The 20,298-nt window shown below is 37.3% G+C and overlaps 1 protein-coding gene across 1 annotated transcript in view; it reads right to left on the reverse strand.

The window, feature by feature from the left end:
* Nucleotides 1-19,594, reverse strand: part of LOC117387685 (potassium voltage-gated channel subfamily H member 4-like) — a 39,124-nt gene extending 19,530 nt beyond the window's left edge. Inside the window, exons 1-4 of the mRNA XM_033985223.2 lie at nucleotides 19,391-19,594; nucleotides 7,608-7,841; nucleotides 4,328-4,459; nucleotides 3,090-3,217 (exon numbers count right to left, since the gene is read on the reverse strand). Of these exons, the coding sequence (XP_033841114.1) occupies nucleotides 3,090-3,217; nucleotides 4,328-4,459; nucleotides 7,608-7,841; nucleotides 19,391-19,466 (570 nt within the window). The 5' untranslated portion in view covers nucleotides 19,467-19,594. The remainder of the gene's footprint in view (nucleotides 1-3,089; nucleotides 3,218-4,327; nucleotides 4,460-7,607; nucleotides 7,842-19,390) is intronic.
* Between the last annotated feature and the right edge of the window lie 704 nt (nucleotides 19,595-20,298).

A 20,298-nucleotide genomic window follows, 5' to 3' on the forward strand; every position in this document is an offset into this window, starting at 1 on the left:
TCAAACTGTCAGCCCCTGAATGCATCATCCGCTGTAACCAATCCAATGCCGCCATCTCCAAACTGTTCCAACAGGCATAAAGCGCAAATCAGTCACAGTTTATAGAGAGGTCCAAATGTATTCAGTAAGAAAAATATTTATGGAAGATCATCAAAAATATATGCCGTTTCTACACTTCACAAAATACAGAAAAGTCCCTAGAGTCGCATTTCTATTCAGAAATTCAGCGCTTGTCACTTCTGCTACTATTTGCAATTTTCCCTTTATGCCCGTATGCCCATTAAAAGTTTTATGTTCCCAAGCAGAGGTACTGTATAACTCATTTCTTTTATTTCCTTGAATGGCTGGCTGATGGGTCTACAAATAGAGCGCTAGTCAGTGGAGGAAAAGAGGGACACATTTTTAGCAAAGCACCGCTAGGCTACACTCACAAGGAGACAGGCAAAACAAGACAGCAGATCTGAGAACTATGAATGTAAGAAAAAAAATGTAATGTTTTTGAATTAAAACCTCTGTGTTGACTACATCCTGCATATAAGTAAATAAGAAAATAAATAAGTAAATTAAAGTTAATCTTCATGTTTGTTTTCTTTTCTTTTCTCAGTATATTGTCCTAATTGTTCGTGATTTGAGCCCAATCTGAATCTGAATCCTGATGTAGCCTGGTTTGGCCCTGTTCTACACTTGGTTTAGTTCTGGATTAGTCCAATCCAGGTGTAGTTTCCTGCTTTGTCCCAGTTCAGTCACAATTTTAATTTGGTGTACAAGTGTGAATGCACCCCCATAAGTCCATAAGTAAGTATAGTACGCATTCTACATATGTCTGTGTATATAGGCATACTTTATTATCCTATTATTATCCAGTTATCCAGCATATTAAAGATGGTATTTTTCCTTAATTCTTGGTATAAAAAGTTTGAATCTTTGCTGAAGAGAATTAAAAAGGGCCATATGAGGTTACATTGTGGATTAAAGGAGATATTATTCAAATGAAGCTGCCGAAACATGGGTCTAAAAAGAGCCGTTGAGGAAGTTTATGTAAAAGGCTTATAGGCCTAAGTGTGGAGTTCTGAGTTCACTCCAGTAGCTAATACATACAGCCTTTGATGTTAAGTAATTATGGTGAATTAATGCAATGCAAACAATAGATAATTACATGGCCACAGCAAGACACAGGAAACTTTAGAGTCAGTGGAATAGCAGAAATGGAAAAGTGATTCAAAATTTGCCTCTTTATTCACTGATTAAAAAAACGCTACCTACACCTACCTAATTAAAATGTGTGGCTTGCACTTTATATACTTATATTGTTTATCCTCAGCATGCAATTAGAGGATGTGACAATTCAGTGCACTCTGCACTTCTACTGCAATTTCAGTGATAAATGGAACAGGCTATTTTAGTAGTTAAAAAAAGAGTATGTTTTGTGTGGTTGCCTCTGCTTGAGCCAGGTCACAAATTCAATATTGTATAAGGAACAATCCAATTTGCGTATAAGGCTCTAAGCATTTGTGTAAGTGAACATCCAAGTGTAGGTAATCTATGCAGGAAAACCAAATGATGAACTGAATGAATTTTAAGTGTATTGATGTCATATAATAAGTCCTTGAATTAGAAACAGCAGTGTCTCGCATACACAAATTATCTCCAAAACATATTTTGCTTTCAGTACGATGTGTAAAATGCCACAGTAAAGGACACATCAACCTCAGCGGGAAGGACGAATTATCCTGAAAGATGTGCTATAAACTCAAAACTCAACATTCTCCTTTATACCTCAGAGCAAAACAGCAGCTATTAGGACTGCACAGCTTTAATATTCATACTGTTACTCTAAAAATAATACAGCAACAATGACTAGCTATGGGATCTGTCTGTTGAACAGAGAGATATGCATTGCATGCTATTATAGCAAAACAATTCTAAAAGGAATGCACAAATAAAAACTGCATTATCGTTAACACAAAAAAACTGCAGTTAATTAGCCAATAAAGCATGAGAAATTGTTTATTAATCAGCCTTAGTAACTACTTAATTAACACTCCAACACCTTAATTAAGTAGTTAAGCTTGGATATTCTTAATATACTAATAATAAATGATTTGTTCATTATGAACAAAATATTTATTCATAAGGCTAAATAAGGTTTACTCATTATAAAGTGTAACCACACTGTCTGCTTTATATAGATGTATAACTGTGGGGAGAAAAGCCACCTCAGTTAAAAGGTAACATAAGGCAACGTGGCAGGGAGAGTATAAGCCACATTCAGGGCGACCCTGCTGCTGTGGTTATGACATGTCCACACAAGTGTTAATGATGATGCCACCAACCACTAACACAATGCACCTCTGCCTCACAGCAAACACAATGCAACATGGAGACGACCTTGGCCATTTGTCAACTCCAAAACAGCAAACAACAGAAAAAAGGAGGAAAACTCTCTAAAAGTGCACAGAGCAGAAAAAAGTTGCAATATGATGTGTAAAATATAAATATAGAAGTTAATACACTGTGTGTCTCTAGTAGTGGTTCAGGTAATAATTAAAAAAGGACTATGCTGGGAGGTCTAACTAAGGAGTATGGGAATAAAACTGGCACCAAACCCAACAAACAACCATAGGCAGATTAAATGCTTTTCTGCTGCACTTCATGCTTTCTGCATAGTACTATGTAATGCACTTTGTAACAAACTGTAATAAAATATAACTCATAACTTAGAGAGTTGTGAGTTATGAACTGTAACTATAATGTTATGCACGTTATTGTTAAATAGTGTTTAACATTGAACTTAATGAGGTAGGTACAATATAGCAAGTGTAGTGCAAAAAAGTGTGATCAGTATAACTTAATTGGTTTCACAGTGAGAAATTTTACACATTCACAAAATGTACCCTATATTTGATGGCCTTTTCTGCTGACACAGACAAGCTCCACTCTTGCGATTTAGGTCAAGTTTCTTACATCCCTAAAATGCACCTTAAAGTCATTCATAATTCAATGTAAAAAACGAGGGCACTGCCTGCCTGGGAATGGGTTTATTTTTTTAAGCACCATAGCCAATCAGGAAGAGCGTTAATGATACTTACGCCACTCAAGTTGACATCGCCTTTGCTGGAGAATTGGCTGGTCAGCTGGTACAACATGGTCCGCCCACGCTTCCTGGCTTCGCTAAAGTGGGAGCTGCTCTTTCTTCTTCGCCGTTTGTCGTCCGAAACTGTCAAACAGGTGAGATGTATTACAGGGGAAGAAGTCTGAAGAAATATGAAAATATGTGAGAGGAAAAGGGCATTTGAGGGCAGGGTTTTATAAGGTAATGTATAAATAAAGTGGGAGTCAAGTTCAGAAAGTAAAGTGTTGTTGTGTTTCTAATGAGTTGCTTTTGAGTTGCCCTTCATCTTGTATTGCCTGCATATGCCTTGTGGGTTTTAATTGTTTTTTAAAGTGTAATTTCATTAACAGCATTATTATTATGAATTTGATTTTAGCTGGGTAAAGTCAAGACGCGTGCTAACACAAAATGAAACACGGTAATTAGTTTTTAGGGTGGCAAAGATGATGTGCCCATATTTATGTGAAATTATGTTGTTTTTTTCTGATTTGCTTTCCAGGCCCTTTGTGGTGATTTGGCCTCATTTGGTCTTTGTTTTTATTTTTAAACCAGGAACATCTCACACTAAAAAGCTGATTTCTACTAGCCTACAAATCAACCTTGAAAATGTCATATAATCTATAATCTAAAAATTATCAGCTAACAGACTAACTATTTGAGAACATCTGATAAATATCTAATAAATATAAGTACTGGTAACAGTTTTAATTAATAAGTACACTTTAATTATTCTTAATAAAGCATAAACAAAGACTTTATTCATAAAGAACAAAGAGTTAGTCAGGCTTAGTAACTATTTAATTAATACTCTAACTCCTAACCCCATTTCCTCAATTAAATGTTACCAAAGTACTTCTACCATTTATATCATTGGCCATAATTTTGTCATTTTTCTCCTGGTACATCAACCATACATTAAAGTATTGACTATTTAACAATCCCCTCCTAGTTGTTTCCTGGCTGAAGCATTTTGTATTTGGGGCGGTGTCTATGCGTTCCACTTGAAGACTCTCCAACTCCCTATTGGAAAAACATTGTTTGGGTTCAGTGAGCAAACGCAGAGCCAGACAAATCTGCAGGGTACAGGGTGACAGTGATGAGTATGAGTGCATGGCAAAACTGAAAGCTGGAGGCCAGAAGATCACCTGCTCATAAATCATTTTCCATAGTAAGCAAATAAGAACACTTTTATAAACAGTAGCAACAGTAGCGTACCTTCACTCTTGCTGTTGTGGTTGCTTTTGCCATGAGTGTCTGTAATGTCCTTGAAGGAGAATAGAAAGAGGACCATTTCACCTTTTTCGTTCTTGATGGGAACAATGTCCAGCAAACACCAAAAAGCTGCTCCTAAAAGACAGAAATCATAAATCTTTATATAGAGTAGCAATCAATTGTTCTAAAAACCTACCGCTGTCAATGCTTCACTTTCAACATTATTTGGGTGTTAAAGTTGTCCCTGCTCTCCTTGTTACATACCACTCCTGTATCCTTTAATAAGACCCCACTATTCAGCTATGAAATTATAATTAACATGTATGTGCTTATTTCACCATTTAAAACACTGCAGCATGTTAGGAATCACTAATATCAGGTGTACACAAAATAAAAAGACAAAAGTGCAGTGTTCACTGTTTGGTGAGTGCATATTTCAGTGACTCAATTCACCCACAACATCCAAAAAATATGAAATGTTTAAACCAGGTCTAAACCAAATAAACAGAAAAGATTGTGGATCTGTGTGTACATAGTGTCTTTATTCTAGATGACAATGACAAATTCCTCAAAAATGAATTTTCTTCAGTTTATTTCAGAATCAATTAGGGTAAAAATGACACCTGGCATCCCCAGTGGTCTCCCATCCAAGTACTAACTGAGCCTAGTCTTGCTTAGCTTCTGAGATCTGACAAGCCCAGGCTAACAAAAGCAGGTGTAAAGTGAATGAGTAAAGTGAAAATACCCGAAAGTGAAGTAACAAAGTACTTTTTTATAAGTTACTTTCCATCACTGTTAAGCTGAGATTCCCAGACTCATAACAGTCAGAGAGAGAATAAAATGCAGCGCTCTCTTTTTATTGCTCATCTGTAACAGTTTCTCCTAATGACTTGTGTTTGTGTGACACTGCCTCTGATTTCCAATGTCATGACAGCTCTAGTCTGGTCCAGCCTTTCTAAAAATACAGCTTGAATTAGAAATGGATCACATTCAGTAGAACAGAGCAACCACAGCACAGGGGATGAGGTTGTTACGAGTGAGGCAGGAGATACAAGACCCTGCCATAACCCAGTCCGCTCATTAGCAAGTCTGCAGCAGCTCCAAACAGATGTTTCAATTCTGCCATACTGCCCCCAGTGGGTTGTGTGTTAGTCACTGTGGCTGCTACTGCTTGACAAGGAAAGAGACACAGAGAAAGCATTCCACAGCACCAATGGAAAAGTTGTGTAAATTGTTTATATAAAACAAGGGCTAATGGTTTGCAATAGCAGATTTAACAATAGGGACTTTTTTCAAATGTTCCACAGTATGTCATTAAACTTATCTAACTCCATGGAGACAAGAGGTGACACCAGGTCAAATTGTAGGTCACTTCTGTGGATAGGTGACCGCTCTCATCGTAAGAATGCATGTTTTTCAAGGTTTTCTTAAATAAATAGTAAATACATGAAATTAAAAATGCAAGATAGACAGGGATTGCGTTGGACCATTCCAGGCAAAGCAGTGTGATGGAGACAAACTGGTCAGGAGGCCTCCAACAAATAAGTTACATAATGTATCTTTAACAATGCACCAGGATGTGATAAAGTAAGCATGTAAATGTCTTGGTTGAGGTTCAAGTAGCACACAAAAAGTGAATGGACCATCAAATTAGCCACAAAAATGCAGACATATCACTATATACCCTTGTTACTCGGGACATTTTTTCTCATAGAAATTATACTCAATATTCTGATTGTGTATATCTCCAAAACAACAACTGCGACAGTATTATATGTCTCCAACCTCTGATACAACATGCATCCGCCGTGGCCATTATTTCATTGCTTGTGCTTCAATAAAGTGTTGAGTAAAATGTCTTCAAATGCAGCACTACAGCTTTGGGGATGAAAGCTTTATATTCTTTGATGCTACAGGTTTGTGCTGCGGGGACATAAGCCTTTGTGCCAATCAGAGAGGCTTAATAGTGCTGCTTTTGCACAAGTGACATCACATGCCAACGCCAGCCTAATTTAGAGGATTTAAATGTTACACTGAATTAGGTTAGGACTACTTTAGGCACATCCAAGGTTTTATGTCTTCATGATGGTTTGTTTATAAATTGTATAGTAAGGTTGAACTGAGGTTGTCAAAAGAATTGATACCCAGATGCTAATTAATATTAACACTAAAATCAAAACTGATTTGAATAAAAATAAAAAAAATAGCTTTTTAGAATGGTCTTTAAATCAGAACTAGTAGACTACATGGTACTTTTACATCGTACTTTTACATAATTTAAAAGTACAATTATTAGTTTGTGTTGAAATGATCAATCTAATATTGGATATGTATTTTTATAGTTGAGGTATCAAAATCAGCATCAAGTATCAATCTGTTTTCCCTGAGCAACTTATTTAACTATAATTCTGGAGAACATATAAAATAATTCTAAATACACACAAACAATACATTTTAAGTATATGGCTTTCCTTGTTATTTAATATGTATGAACTTGTGTGATGTAACATTGCAAGACACTTGGGATCTATTGCACCACTAAATCTCAGGCATACATAATCTAAAAATAGACCTTTCTGCCAAAATAATGTTACATCTAAGTGTCAATCCACAAACTAAATCCTAAACAGAACAGACAGAAAACACATTTGTCTTCTATAATATGTGTTTCATCATTTTAACAAGAGATGACAGGAAGGGTTATTGCCCCAGCACCTTGAATATGTAATCAAATCAAATTAACTTTGTTCTCTGTTCGTCAAATATATCAGTACTTTTTCTGCAGAAGACCTGTACTACTAAAAGACAAAACATGATTTTTTTACGACTCTCAGCCAAGGTAGCACCAATGGATCAAAGGCTAGGGATGCATTATTATCATGCTTAATGGGCCGGGTGAGATAGTGTCAAGAGACAAGAGAGAGTAAACATTTTTGAACCACCTGTTTTCTGAATATTAGAGGTAGAGTTAGTTTATTGATTGTGATATTAATAGATGTTAATATATGAATGAATGGACTGACTCACTGCCAAACAAATGTTATCTGTTAGTATGAATAAATCAACCTTGAAACTTGCAATTTAGCTGTTTGTCTGTTTACAACATTTCATTCACACAGTAGTACAAAAAAGAATCTGACAAATGAAATACACTACCAGTAATATAACAGTAGCAGCATTAATAATAAACTACAGGGTACAAATAATTAAATCAATAAATAGATAGATAAATAAATGGTTTAGTGGTATAACAACTTCTCCATTCAGAACTATACTCTCTCACCATTCTTTTTGTAGAAGTGCACCTCTCCCTGGTACTCCTCGCGCCCCTCCAGAGCCTTCTCCATTTGCTGGGCCACATGTTCGCTTGTGTCTGTCCCATACAGGAATCGGCAGCTGCAGTTCTTCTGCATCACCTCAGTACGAGTGAAGCCGGTCAGCTCACAGAAACCATCTGAGCAGTAGACGATGGGGTAACCGCGATGACCTTGGGCATTCCCCAACAGGAAGTTACTGTCTAAAGGTCAGAGGGGAAAGGTCAAGTTAGAAAATGAGGGGTTTAGTAACTACATTTAATCAAACTTAGTATAAATCACTTTTATGCTAAACAGAACATTATTATACCGACAGGTAACTAACTATAAGGTCTGCTATGTTTGTGCCATGAAAATGTTATTGCTTTGACTGAATTGTTCCACAGTTTGGTATTAAACCTATCTATCTTTCATTTATTCAATTCCAGAGCAGGTGGTTTATTGCCAAAAAATACTTGGCTTGGTGGAGTCATCTGCTTGTCTCCATGGAGATTGCTATGATTGTGGAAAAGGTTTTGGGTCCTACAAACTTGCATAGTGTCTCTTTAATATCCTTAGTCAGTAGAGGTATTAAGGTGATTGATAAATATCACATACTTACTTTATATTGAAAACATTCCCACATCAGTTTTTGACCTATTTACTTTTCACATTCAAATCAAAGTTTGTTTAGCTCTATGAAGCCATGCTAAAGCTTTCATAAAGATGAAACACACTTTGTTGACTGCAGTTTGGGGCTCAATTAATTTCCCCTGGCGGTTATCATGTGATTTCAGGCTTGACTCTATGACGCTTTAGTGGCAGTTGGTGGTGTACGTGAGTGGTCAGGGTTACTGAAGCTATGGGCCACAGAGGAAAGAGCTGACTGGTGCAGACAAAGAGCCCAAAGGTTAGTGATTAATCGCCTCACAACATTAGGCAAACATAATAGTACTAAGTGAACCTGCAAGAGACTAAAGACTGCACTAACTTCACAACATAGCTACTTAATAACATTATGTTTTGCTGTTTTTGACTAGGGTGAAATATAATTATTCAGTTTAATGGAGCTAAACTAGCAAAGAACCAAAATACCACCCATACCTAATACTCTACACTAGAATATCTTGGTCTGACTGCTATAAATTTACGACTGACAGAAAGAACATTTTGTCTTATGATTTTACAAGTTAGTTTATTGTACAAAGATACATCACATACACTTTTTTTTTTTTTTTTAAACTGTTAATAATTTCTGTGCAGTACTTTATAGGGAACGCTGAGGGAAACTGAATGCATTCACCTACCAAGTGCATGATGGATATGAAAATTATGGGAAACCTATGCTATATGACCTTTTCAACCCAATTAAGCACTTCAGGGAGGCCTGGGTTAGGCGCCACAATCAAACATGAAATAGCTTATCAATGTTTTCATCTCAGCGGAACCATTCTCAGCAGGCACATAGTCAAAGGCAAGAGTCAGTGGTTGTTGTCGATGCTTCATTATTAAGAGATTTTCTTCTTTGAATGTGCTGCTTACATAAATACGTAAGTGAGTAAAACAAAAAAACAAAAACAAAAAAACAAAAATGAAAAAACCTCTGAAAATCTGGGACAACATTTTCATTCACCTATACAATATTTTGCATATTAATAATTCTTGGATAAAGGGAGAAAGAAATGCAATGTACCTCTACGACCTGTCAAACATCAACAAGCGTTTAATAAAATGGTGGTTTATTGCATGTTTTGGTTTGATATGAATAGAGATTTACTACACAAGAATAAAGCACTACCTTTCTATTGTTTTCTGTACTTGTTTTCAGCACCATGGACAGTTCCCTGCTGGTTTTGTGCAGTTATGACTGCATGAAATCATCTTTCTCTGGGGATCTTATACCAATAACTACAGACAACCGTATTCACACAGTCTATTGTTCCTGCTATGACCATATTAATCTTGGTGATAGCTACAGCGTAATGTTCCTCCCCATGGTTTTGGAGGCCCCTATTAGGCCATAGCTCTGTTAGACGCACAAAGTGGATATGTCTCTGCTGAATTTGAATGGTCTAGTAGATGTATGAGCTGTCATGTAATGTAGATAGATGCAGTATTTTCTGATTAGTGTCAAATCAAGCAAAAACATAGCTAAAATGCAGATGTAGGGTATTGGAGACCTTAAAAATTGACATATTATGGTTTTTTTCCCCTAAAATTTTGTAACCATCCACATATGTAAATCATTATTTCAAAGTGTCTTCATTATAAACTGATCTAAAACAACATAATGAACTGGTTCATTTACTTCTTGTTCTTTTCAATGAATCTCAAGTAAGTACAATTTAAGGCTGTGGGCGAGGATAAGGAGTAGGTGAAAACAGACATTTTTGGAACCTTCATACCCCAAAATACAAGACAATGCATGATTACAAAAACATAATCACTCAAAATAAAACAAGCTAATCAAATTACATGATGATTAAAATCTCATTAAAGTTGTTGAGTGAAGAATCTTGCCCAAGGACACAACCACAGTATGCAATGCCCAAAGTGCTCTCAAATGTTTCTACCCACTGAGCTATTGCAGTCATGTTTTAGCCTGCCATCAATCTCAATGCTACAACAAATGTCATCTCCTGCCGCTTAAGTTAAAACATCAACGAACAGAGAGGAAGATGGAGGATGTCTGAATTTGACTGATCCCATAGCGAGCTAACCTAAGGAGGAGCAGTATTAAGCAGCTGCTCGCTCTACAATCTAGCACTTTAATTGGCCACACTCAACAGAAAGCAGTCCATAGGGGATGTCTTTTCCAAGCGGTGACAAGCTTTCCAGGCTCTATGCAGCAAAACCAAACTGTCAGGGCTGGAATTATAGGGAAAAGTATTAGGCAGATCCATCAGCAGCCATGGGGATTTTAGGCTTGTATATCGACTGCGCTGACTTACATGGTGATACCTCTAGCTTAGGAAGTTATGAAATGTACTACCGAGGGATAGAAATATAAAAATAGATCTTTGTGACTCCTAGTTTTCAGATGTACAAGTCTCAAATGGTGTGCACTTTCAAAAGGCCACACTAAAAGTCATTTTTCTTTTCTATTCTCATGCTTGGGATGAAGTATGGTTCCTTCCTCTTCCCTTTTTGTTGATGTGATTGACAACTAAATGCTACAACTGACACCTTGAGGTACCTGTGTCTTCAAACTGAGTGCAATATAAGATTTGATACAATAGTGGTAAATCTTGAACAGGTGGAGCTAATGAATTTGGTATATCTTTAAAGAGCAAAGCAAACTAACAACAACTGGCATGCTAACAGCACACAAAAATACTGTACTATTAGATGCAGATAGCACATAGTGATCTCCTTTTCACCTTAAGAGCTGCAGTATATCTGTACTGGGGCATAATTTAATTTTTTTGACAAGAAAAAATGTGTATAGAAAAGATATGAAGCAAATCAAATATACTGTAGATGAACTGATTTGCAAGGGAAAAAACTGATGCCGTAGGAAGTTATAAAAGTGTATTTCACAAATGTCAATACAGTACAGACCTTTGTATCTGCATTTGACTGAAAAGCTGAAGTCTGCTCTGACATCGACCTCGCCTTTAGCAAAAACCCTGTTCTTTGCAATCTATAAATTCCTAACCTCACAACCGCGTGAGCCAGCAAGCCTCTCTGGTTTATGTAATATTTACCCAAGAATAGTTCAGCAGTCAGCATCCCTAAATCGGTCTTGTAAATGGGTCAAGGGCGGCTGCAGTCATAAATCACCAGGATGCACTTCGAGTAACTGGCCACAATGGGGAACTTTTATGCTGCGTTGTCGAGTGCAAATTGGGGCACTTAAATAACAAAAGCATGATTCAGGTTTTCAAAAAGTTAATTCAAGAGTCACTTATTGGCTCTTTCACCACTTAGGGAACGTTTTTATCCCATCGATGTAAACAGTCAGAGTGCACTTGATAAACACTTTCTTTGAGCGTTGAGTGTCTAGGGAGATTGCGACAATGCTTTAATTCTTAGGAAGTAATCCTCTGGAGAATATTGCTTCGACTAGCTGCTCCCGGCTGCCTTAATTACACATCTGCGCTGACTCGCTACAACTGTAATCTGACATGATGATGCTACATGCTAATGTTAGCCACAGACAGTGTGAAGAAGTGTCACAAGCTAGTTTTTCAGCATGTGAGGAAGGGGAAGACAGATGACTCAGATTAGCCCAAACGACACTCAAAGTTAATTACCACTTAGCAGCTTGTAATCACTGATTGCCACAGGTTGATGTGGACAGATAAGTGGACTTATATAGGACAGCATTCTAATAATTGATTTTCTATATGCTTACTGCATTTTAATTGTTTTCTAGTTAATCAATATTAAATATAAACAGTATAGCATAGGCTATATCAAACACAAACATCTCATGGCTGAATATAGTCTATATATAAATGTGCATCTTATTCATATCTAGTTTCTGAAAGGAAGTTTATGAAGTTGATAATATTGTGTTAATGCTATCGTAATTGCATTAACTCAAGTGGCTGTGTTCTGCCAAAATAATATGGGCTACAAATAATAATGGATTTTGGGAAATAGTTGAATGACAGTACCAACAGCAGTATAACTTCTGTCCATTAGTTACTGGGGAACTTTTGAAATGGTGCGAGGGACTGGAGGAACACACAAAAACAGCAGCACATACTGTATACACCAAATTAAAATATTTGGATCCTTTAATCCCCAAAGGAGCGCAAAGGCATGCCAGCAAAGAAAATACGGCCTGATTATACAGCTACCTCTTCACCTTACAGTCTTCATTGTTCATATCCTTGGTTTAACTTGCTGTTCAGGGCTGCTGCTGCCCCCATTTAAGCCTAAACCAAACTACTTTGTAAAACAGTATTACAGTAGAGCTTGGTTTGTCTGGTTTGACCCAAGTCTTTAAAAAGCTAAATACAACTGTGGAGGCTCTTTTTATGGAGAACTGTGCAAAGTGCTTCACAAGGCCTGGCTCCCACTCACACCTACAACCGCTCAGACAGAAGTGGAGCTGTAACCCAGCTGAGGCTGATATAGATTTTAGTGAGATCGACCAACGCACATTTACAGTAGAGAATATAAACCACAAACAACACTGGAAAGTCCCTAATGTCTCATCCACACTGTCTTATGCACTTATTTGATTGGGACAGTACATATTAATAAACATTTGTAACAGCTATGGAGGAATATGCCAGATTAGAGCAAAAGTGGTATTGAATATGTCATTTTTGGAATATTTTATATGCATTAAATTTATCTATCTCCAGACAGACAGGTGATGCCACCAGGTGCAAATCAGTCTTGTGGAGACTTTTCCTCACAGTAAGAATGCATGTTTTCTAATGTGTTATTCCAGGCAAAGCTATAACCTCACCATGGAGACAAGCAGGTAGCGAACCCTCTAAGAAAGTTACATAGTGCATTATTAAGGTATGTTTGTTTTGTTTGTGGTAACTAATCTAATAAATGTCTATTTACAAACATGTCTTTTTAGTTTAAATTATTACTATAGTCTGTAAAAACTTCAACAAAACTCATACTAAAAATCAGCGAATTCTTGACATATTTTACTGCATGCACTAAAACATATATTTTCACAATGCTAAATCCAGTTCAGAATGTATCTGTAACAGGGGAGCAGCTCCATTGGCGACACTGGGAGCTGTTTATCACACAGATAACAATGGTGAGGTCCAATCTGACTTCAGCCCCTCTCTCCTCTTTAACAGCATAGAGCACAGAGGGGAATGAACCTGTCTCTTATCTCCGCCTGCAGCAGCCCTTTGGTTTACACTGTCCCACGAGAGAGCTGCTGTCACTGTGAGAGAGCGCCGCTGGGGAGGGCATCCTAAAGGGGTGGTGGTACGAAGGGGTGAGAGCTATATGGGCCCAGGAGGGAATGCAATGCTTGATACATGCAACAAACATGTATGTTATGTGATGTGTTAAGAAATGCATCATTTTAGGTTTTGTAAGTAATTATATGTTTTTCAGGAATAACATTAAGGGGGCATGGGTCAATAACAGGGTGTAAACTTGAGATAAAATCTTAAATCAGGATTGTTTTGTTTACACTCAATATTCTATGTCTATCAATGGGTTTTACAGAGATAAAAATATCACTGTTCCTATTAACAATCCAAACCTAAAAGGAAGCTGAAATCCATAAATAGGCTAGTGGCTTGTATGTTCTTTTGTATGGTTTATGGTATGAGAAGAGGGACTTCTATAGCCTATTACCATTATATTATGTGGTCAAACTGTTCTTGAGAAGAGGTTATTGAAAAGTACCATGTAACAAATACAGCAAATACAGCAAAACTTTCCTCTCATCTGAGTGTCATCATCACATCATAAGTTCTGACATGTCATTTTAAAAGAATAAATATACAAAACTTGACTTCCTCCTTTGAATGCATATTTAGAACTAAACCTTTGAGTTTGAGACACCATGATAAGATTGTGAATGTCTTTAAAATGGACAAATATCTTTGTTCATATTTTCTATATAAAACACAGTCTATTGGAGCTGTCTATGCCTTTCAGTGTCTAGTCTAAAGATGCTCAAAATGCATCACAGCAAATTGCAGCAAGTTACCCAACCATTGTTCATTAGGATGTGTTTTTAAGACTCATTATAGTGCACAGCTACACGAAACGTTGCTTAAGCTTCTTCAACATGTCAATCAAAGTTATAGTCTTTTGTTTCTGCACTTATTATACTAGAACTGGATACTATGTACAATCCTCCTCTAAACATCAATTTCAAATAAAGATCAAGTTCGTTAGACATATTGATCCTATGCAATTAGATAAGAATCAACTTCAAGCAATTTCATAGCAAAGAGGAGCTGAAGTCTATGATACCATGGTCTGTAATCACTGGTCAGCAATTGTATGGAAATAAATAATAGACCTTATTATTTATTATTACCTTGCAATATTTAGAATTATTTAGAATTGAACTTAGAAGTTTCATGTCATAATGCTTTATTTCTATTACTGGGCCAATTCACATGAAACAAACACAGAATGTAAACAAAGCTTATTAGTTGTTAAAGAGATGTGACAATAATTATTATGGTGACTATAGGTGGAAAGAATTTGCCTCAGATGCCCTGTTTGACACTCCTCCCTTTCCATGTTTCAAAGGTTTGGGAGTAGCACAATGCAAACTTGGGCAGTTATGACATTTAACAGTGAGAATCTTTAACTGCTGCCCTGTGGTTCAACAAGGTCAAAGTCATTTACACTATGGGTTAGGGTTAGGCTTTTTTGGTGGTGTCTGTCTTTTTCTCCACTTTTAACGTGTTTAACTGTTTAGCACATGAGCACCCTGACTCCTTATGTAACACCAACTCAACTACTTTCTATTGTACTGACATATCAGGTTTTTCAACACTGTCAGTGTGGTTATTGTGTAAGAAACTCACTTTACAATATCTTTGCTGTATGATTTGATGTTTGGAATTTTGGTTATTAACTCATAGCCTATTAATGAAAAAAATGTACAAATATGTAAATTTGTATTTTTCATTAGTAACCAAGACATTTGAAGCATTGCAATGTTTGTAACAAAGTCACTATAGCCTAGTTTCTTTTCAAAATACTTCTGACAGTTGTTGTTGTTGTACTAAAAGTAGCAGTAAATGTCAACTAAATTGCTTAAGGTGATCTCCTGTATACACTGAGTGACCCTGACATTTGACCTCTTAAGACAAGCCTTAAATAAAAAAAAACAGTTGTCCAGTCACTGCAGATCAAAATCATATAACAAATAATGCACATTTAAACATATAGGACAATCACATGGCTCTGACGCCTTTTTCCCCATTGCCGCACACATATCGTACTCCCCTGAGCGACAAAACCTCTGACATTGCTTTGAGCCAAGAATGTACTGATCCAAAGGTCACTGACTTAACCTACTGTGACATTTTTCTTATATACTGATGAAATATACTCCTGTCAATCTAGGAAATCCACTTTAAATGAAAAAATCCTGTTCATTTTTCATGCCTAAGGTCCAGCATGGTCTAATTAATATTTGTAGACACCTTTCACACATAGGGTAGCATCGAGGTGAACAAAAAAGTACATTTTATTGAAGTTTAAATAAAAACAACCCACGTATAGTTTTTATATGCTTTTAAAAATGGAAATTCCTTGTTATTTGCTTTGGCAGGATGCTTGTCTATTTGCACTTGACAAAAGGATTTGCCTGTGTGGAGAGGCTTTGCACAGAGACAGCAGAAAGATTGTTTAGGCTGTGAGTAATGTGAGTAATTGAATAGTCATGGCAATATAAATGATTCTCTGATAGAAAATGCGCCAAGTTTTATGAAAAGCTGTCAGGTTTGGGGATATTAAAGTGGCATATTATGAAAAACCAGTCATTGTTTCATTGGATGGGAGCTAAGCCAGCAACAGTGGCAGCTTATGTTTTATGATGTGAAAGCATTTTTACCAACTGTCTACAACAAGAAATGAAAATGTATGACAGGCATTTTTAACAGAGTATAACAGTCTATTCAGTGTGTACAGTTTTGTGCAGAAGGTTCAACGAGGAGTTTACATTTTATTAGTTTTACCATTGGAAAGGACTGAACTAGGGCTTCAACAAGTACTACTTAATAAAGCATGCCTTTATTCATTCATAAAGTCAAAAAGTAACCCTAACCCTAACCCTCAGGCATAGTAACTACTTAATTAATGCCCTAACTCAACCAGCCTCTACCCCTTAATTACTTAGGTAGTTACTACGCCTGAATCATTCTTAATAAACTATTTGTTCATTGTGGATTAATTGTTGTTGTTATTGCACCAACGTGAGGGAATATAGATTCTTGAACATTAAGTATTTAATGAAGATCTTAGCCATTGCAATATACTTATCCAGTATGTACTCTGAGTGTATCTCGTAGTGAGACTTAAAAATAAAGAAGAAAAAAACTGCAACTAAATTTAGAAAAAAAAAGACACCAACATGAATACCTTTGCACCAGTTAGGTAACAGTCCGAAAACAGCAGCTACCTTTCCCACAATGCCACTTGTTTGAAGCCATGCCCCGCCAAAATAAGAGCCCAGCTGCGTTTTTCAAGGCCCCATTTGGGAGGCAAGTTCAAGTGTCCTCTGTCTTTAGTGGACCATCTTTCCCTCAAAGACCCAAGTGTTCGAGCATCATCCGTGTCAAGTGGCGGGACCTTGTCGCCCCGGCAACGGAAGCGAAGCTATTTTCAGCTTTGGGCAGTCTGCCACCCCTCCAGGAGCCTTATGGCGGACATAAATGTACATTGGAAATGACAAAAACTGACCTGCACTTTTGAATGTTGGAGTGTCATTGTGTAAAACATATGAAGCATGGATAATATTCTCTAGTTTGATAAAGCAATGCAGATTCTGGTATTCAGGCTTTCACAATAGTTGAGAAACAAGTAGATGTCAGCTCCAAACACATGTAAGTCGTTTTGAACATACTGTCCAGTTTGCTAAAATAAGACTGAAAATCATTCCTTTATACCAAGGCCAACATCAAACATCCCTTGCTTTAAACCTAATATTAATTTGCCACAACTGCCATGTGTCTAGATAAAATGTTGCCTAGATACAATGAAAACTTTAAATATAAGGGAGTTGATGAACTGACTACATAGAAAAAGCCTAAAGCTAAATATGATAATTAGTTGCTTAATACTTCAGGCATTCATATTGCCCTATGGAGCTACTACGGCCCAGAGCTGAGGAGCTGTTTTCCTTAAAATATTCAATAAAATACAAATAAACTTTTCTATCTAAATGGAGACAAGCGCATGACACCATCAGACCAACTTACAAGCCATGTCTGCGGAGTGATCAAAGTCAGAATGCATGTTTTTCAAGGTGTTTTTGAGCAATAAAAACACAAGTAAACACAAGTAATTAAATCAATGCAAGATAGTTATTGAACATTCAAGTCAATAACAACATCCCCCACCAACCAGAATAATTACGTACCTCCACTTAAGAATTTTGACTGTTAACCTAAAAATATCTTGACAAAAGAGCCAGAGTACCAAGGGCATGCAGACAACAACAACAACAACACAAGATACAAATATATAAAAATTAAAAAGAGCAGTAGAGTTGTACAACAGAGTACAATTGCACAGGCTTGATAAGACCCACGTAACTGCTTTTTTTCCAGAATCATTAGTTCCAGATTTTCATTATGTGAGGTAATTTAATCCTTAATGAAAATCTTCCTTTATATGGCTTTAATATTCACAATCCAAATGACTTTTCTGGAAGCACTATATGTTAGAGTACATCAAATGACCACACTCTGTAGATGTCCTTGGATAATGTTAAATGCAAATGGAAAAGACCTTGTGGTGACTGTTGTATCCATAGAGGGAGGTCAAGGAGGAGTATATCCAGGGGGAGTGATGCTGAAGTTGAACTCTAGTGTCTTGCTTAAAGGCAGGCTAACTAAAATGACACAACCCAGTAACACAATCTTTAACTCGTCCTCTGACTGGCTTATACCCACAACACCATTCATACAACAAGCCAATTTAGTCGCCCTGTCTCTCAATATGGTGCGCTAAGCTCCTAAGAGATCCCCTAACTTCTCATTAAAATGTCCAAGTCCCAAAGCTATAATTATAGAGCCTATGCATCAATTACACAGCGATGTCATGATTGTTTGTTTCACAGTGACAGTAGCAGACAGGAGGTAGTGCTGAACGGACAGCTCCTAAACTCTTAAATGAGATCAGGGGAGGGAGAAGATCGAGCACAAACACAGGGGTCCCAAAGGTATTTGTTTACAACAAGTCACGGCATCCCAGTGGTGGCAGCAGGTACAAAACAAGAAATAGACAGATATACACTCTCACACATGCATACACACACAATATAGACAGAGAGAAAGAGAGAAGGTGAGAGAGGAGACTATCTTAATAGCTCTACAGCGGCCAGTTTAAAGCCAACTACCTGAAACAAATCGAAAAAGACAGTGTGATTTGTGCAAGTCGATTTTTTGAACAGCTGAGACTTGAATGTGCAAATAAACTTCTCTCCGCCAACTCAATTCACTAAGCAGCAGATGTTGTTTTAGTTCGACAGTGACTAATGTAATGCAAAAACTAAGCATAACTTTCACAAAAACAAACTTGTCTTACTTATTTTTATTGAACAATTGTTCCACTTATATAGCTGGGTTTTTTTTTTAGTTTTTTTTTTTTTAGTTTTGTCCTCTTAGAACAGTGCTTCATTTTTCAGATAGCTAAGGGGATAGACAAGATCTTCATATCTTGATTAAGTAGGTGGTTTTAAGTCATGAATTTAAAATCTATAGTCTATATGTATAATGTGGTTGACTATTATCCATGCATAAAAATATCTTGTCATTGTCGTTTTTAAAACTTTTTAACAACTTATTTTTTGTTTATTTTTGCATATGTACAAGACAATCACTTGTCCTCTTTATTAAAAATACTAAACAAAGGATACAGATTTCACTTGAAATAATTTTAGAATTAGCTATAAGGTTCTGGAAATATATATGTATTTACAAAACAACATTCAAAACATAAAACTACAAAGGTCTACCCTGTATATTGTAGATTATTAAACTTTAAGATATTCATAGCCCAATGACATCATGTATTGTGTTTAGCACTACCCTGTTTTACATCATCCCATTGAGACAATTGAAAGCACAGAGGCTGCACTTACGAGTGCCATCGAAGCGTGTGGCGATGGTGTCCAGGAAGGTGTTCTGAGGGGCCAGGAGGCCCTTCATCACAGGCATTTTGACCCAGGAGTACGCAGCCCTCGGATGGCTGCAGGTCACACCATCCCAGTGGTCCCAGGTGCTCCAGGAACAGTCCACTAATTGTCACCGGGACGCACATTTAAAACAGCCCCTCTCCACAACAACACCCTCTCCCAAACGCCAACCCTGGTCCCGGGAAGACTAAAATAGCTCCAAAAACAGTGACGCGGAGGTTCATGAACAGCCGTCAGAAACAGTTATCGAGTCAACAATCAGGTCCAGGTGACACCCAGGTCTGTCCCAGCGCTGCCCCTTCTCCCCTCTCACATTCACACAAGTTACACCTCACTCACTCACGCACTAAACAGTGATGTGATGCCTTGCTCAGCCTCAGTCCTCTGTAGCATCAGAGTTGTATCTTCTTGCGCTCCCTTTCTCGCTACTGTCTCTGCACCCAATGAGAGGCGAGCTTCCCTGTAGGGACCTGTTTTCATGTGTGGTACATAGAGAGTGAGTGAAAGTGAGAAGCAGGAGCCAGAGGACGAGGGAGCGAGAAAAGGAGGGAGGAGCAGAGGAGAGGATGCTCTGTGTGCAGCTGACAGCACCATTACGCCCTATAGTGCTACTATCAGCACATGGCTTTTGTGTGCATGTCTGAAAATCAAGGAGAGATGGATTACTAGCGTGTTGGTCAATGCAGTCTATTGTGGTCGTGTGAACTGGCTGCCATTGTGTAGCTGGTTTATGAGACGCTTGAGACAAAGTGAGGGATTACATTTTCTCTTCTCATACCTGTAAGTAAAAAATAATAATAATAAAAAAAAGATAGAGAGCTTCATTATCTGAAATTCCTCAAGTGTCCAATCGG

The sequence above is a fragment of the Periophthalmus magnuspinnatus genome, chromosome 19 (assembly GCF_009829125.3).
Source record: "Periophthalmus magnuspinnatus isolate fPerMag1 chromosome 19, fPerMag1.2.pri, whole genome shotgun sequence".
Taxonomy (NCBI): Eukaryota; Metazoa; Chordata; class Actinopteri; order Gobiiformes; family Gobiidae; genus Periophthalmus; species Periophthalmus magnuspinnatus.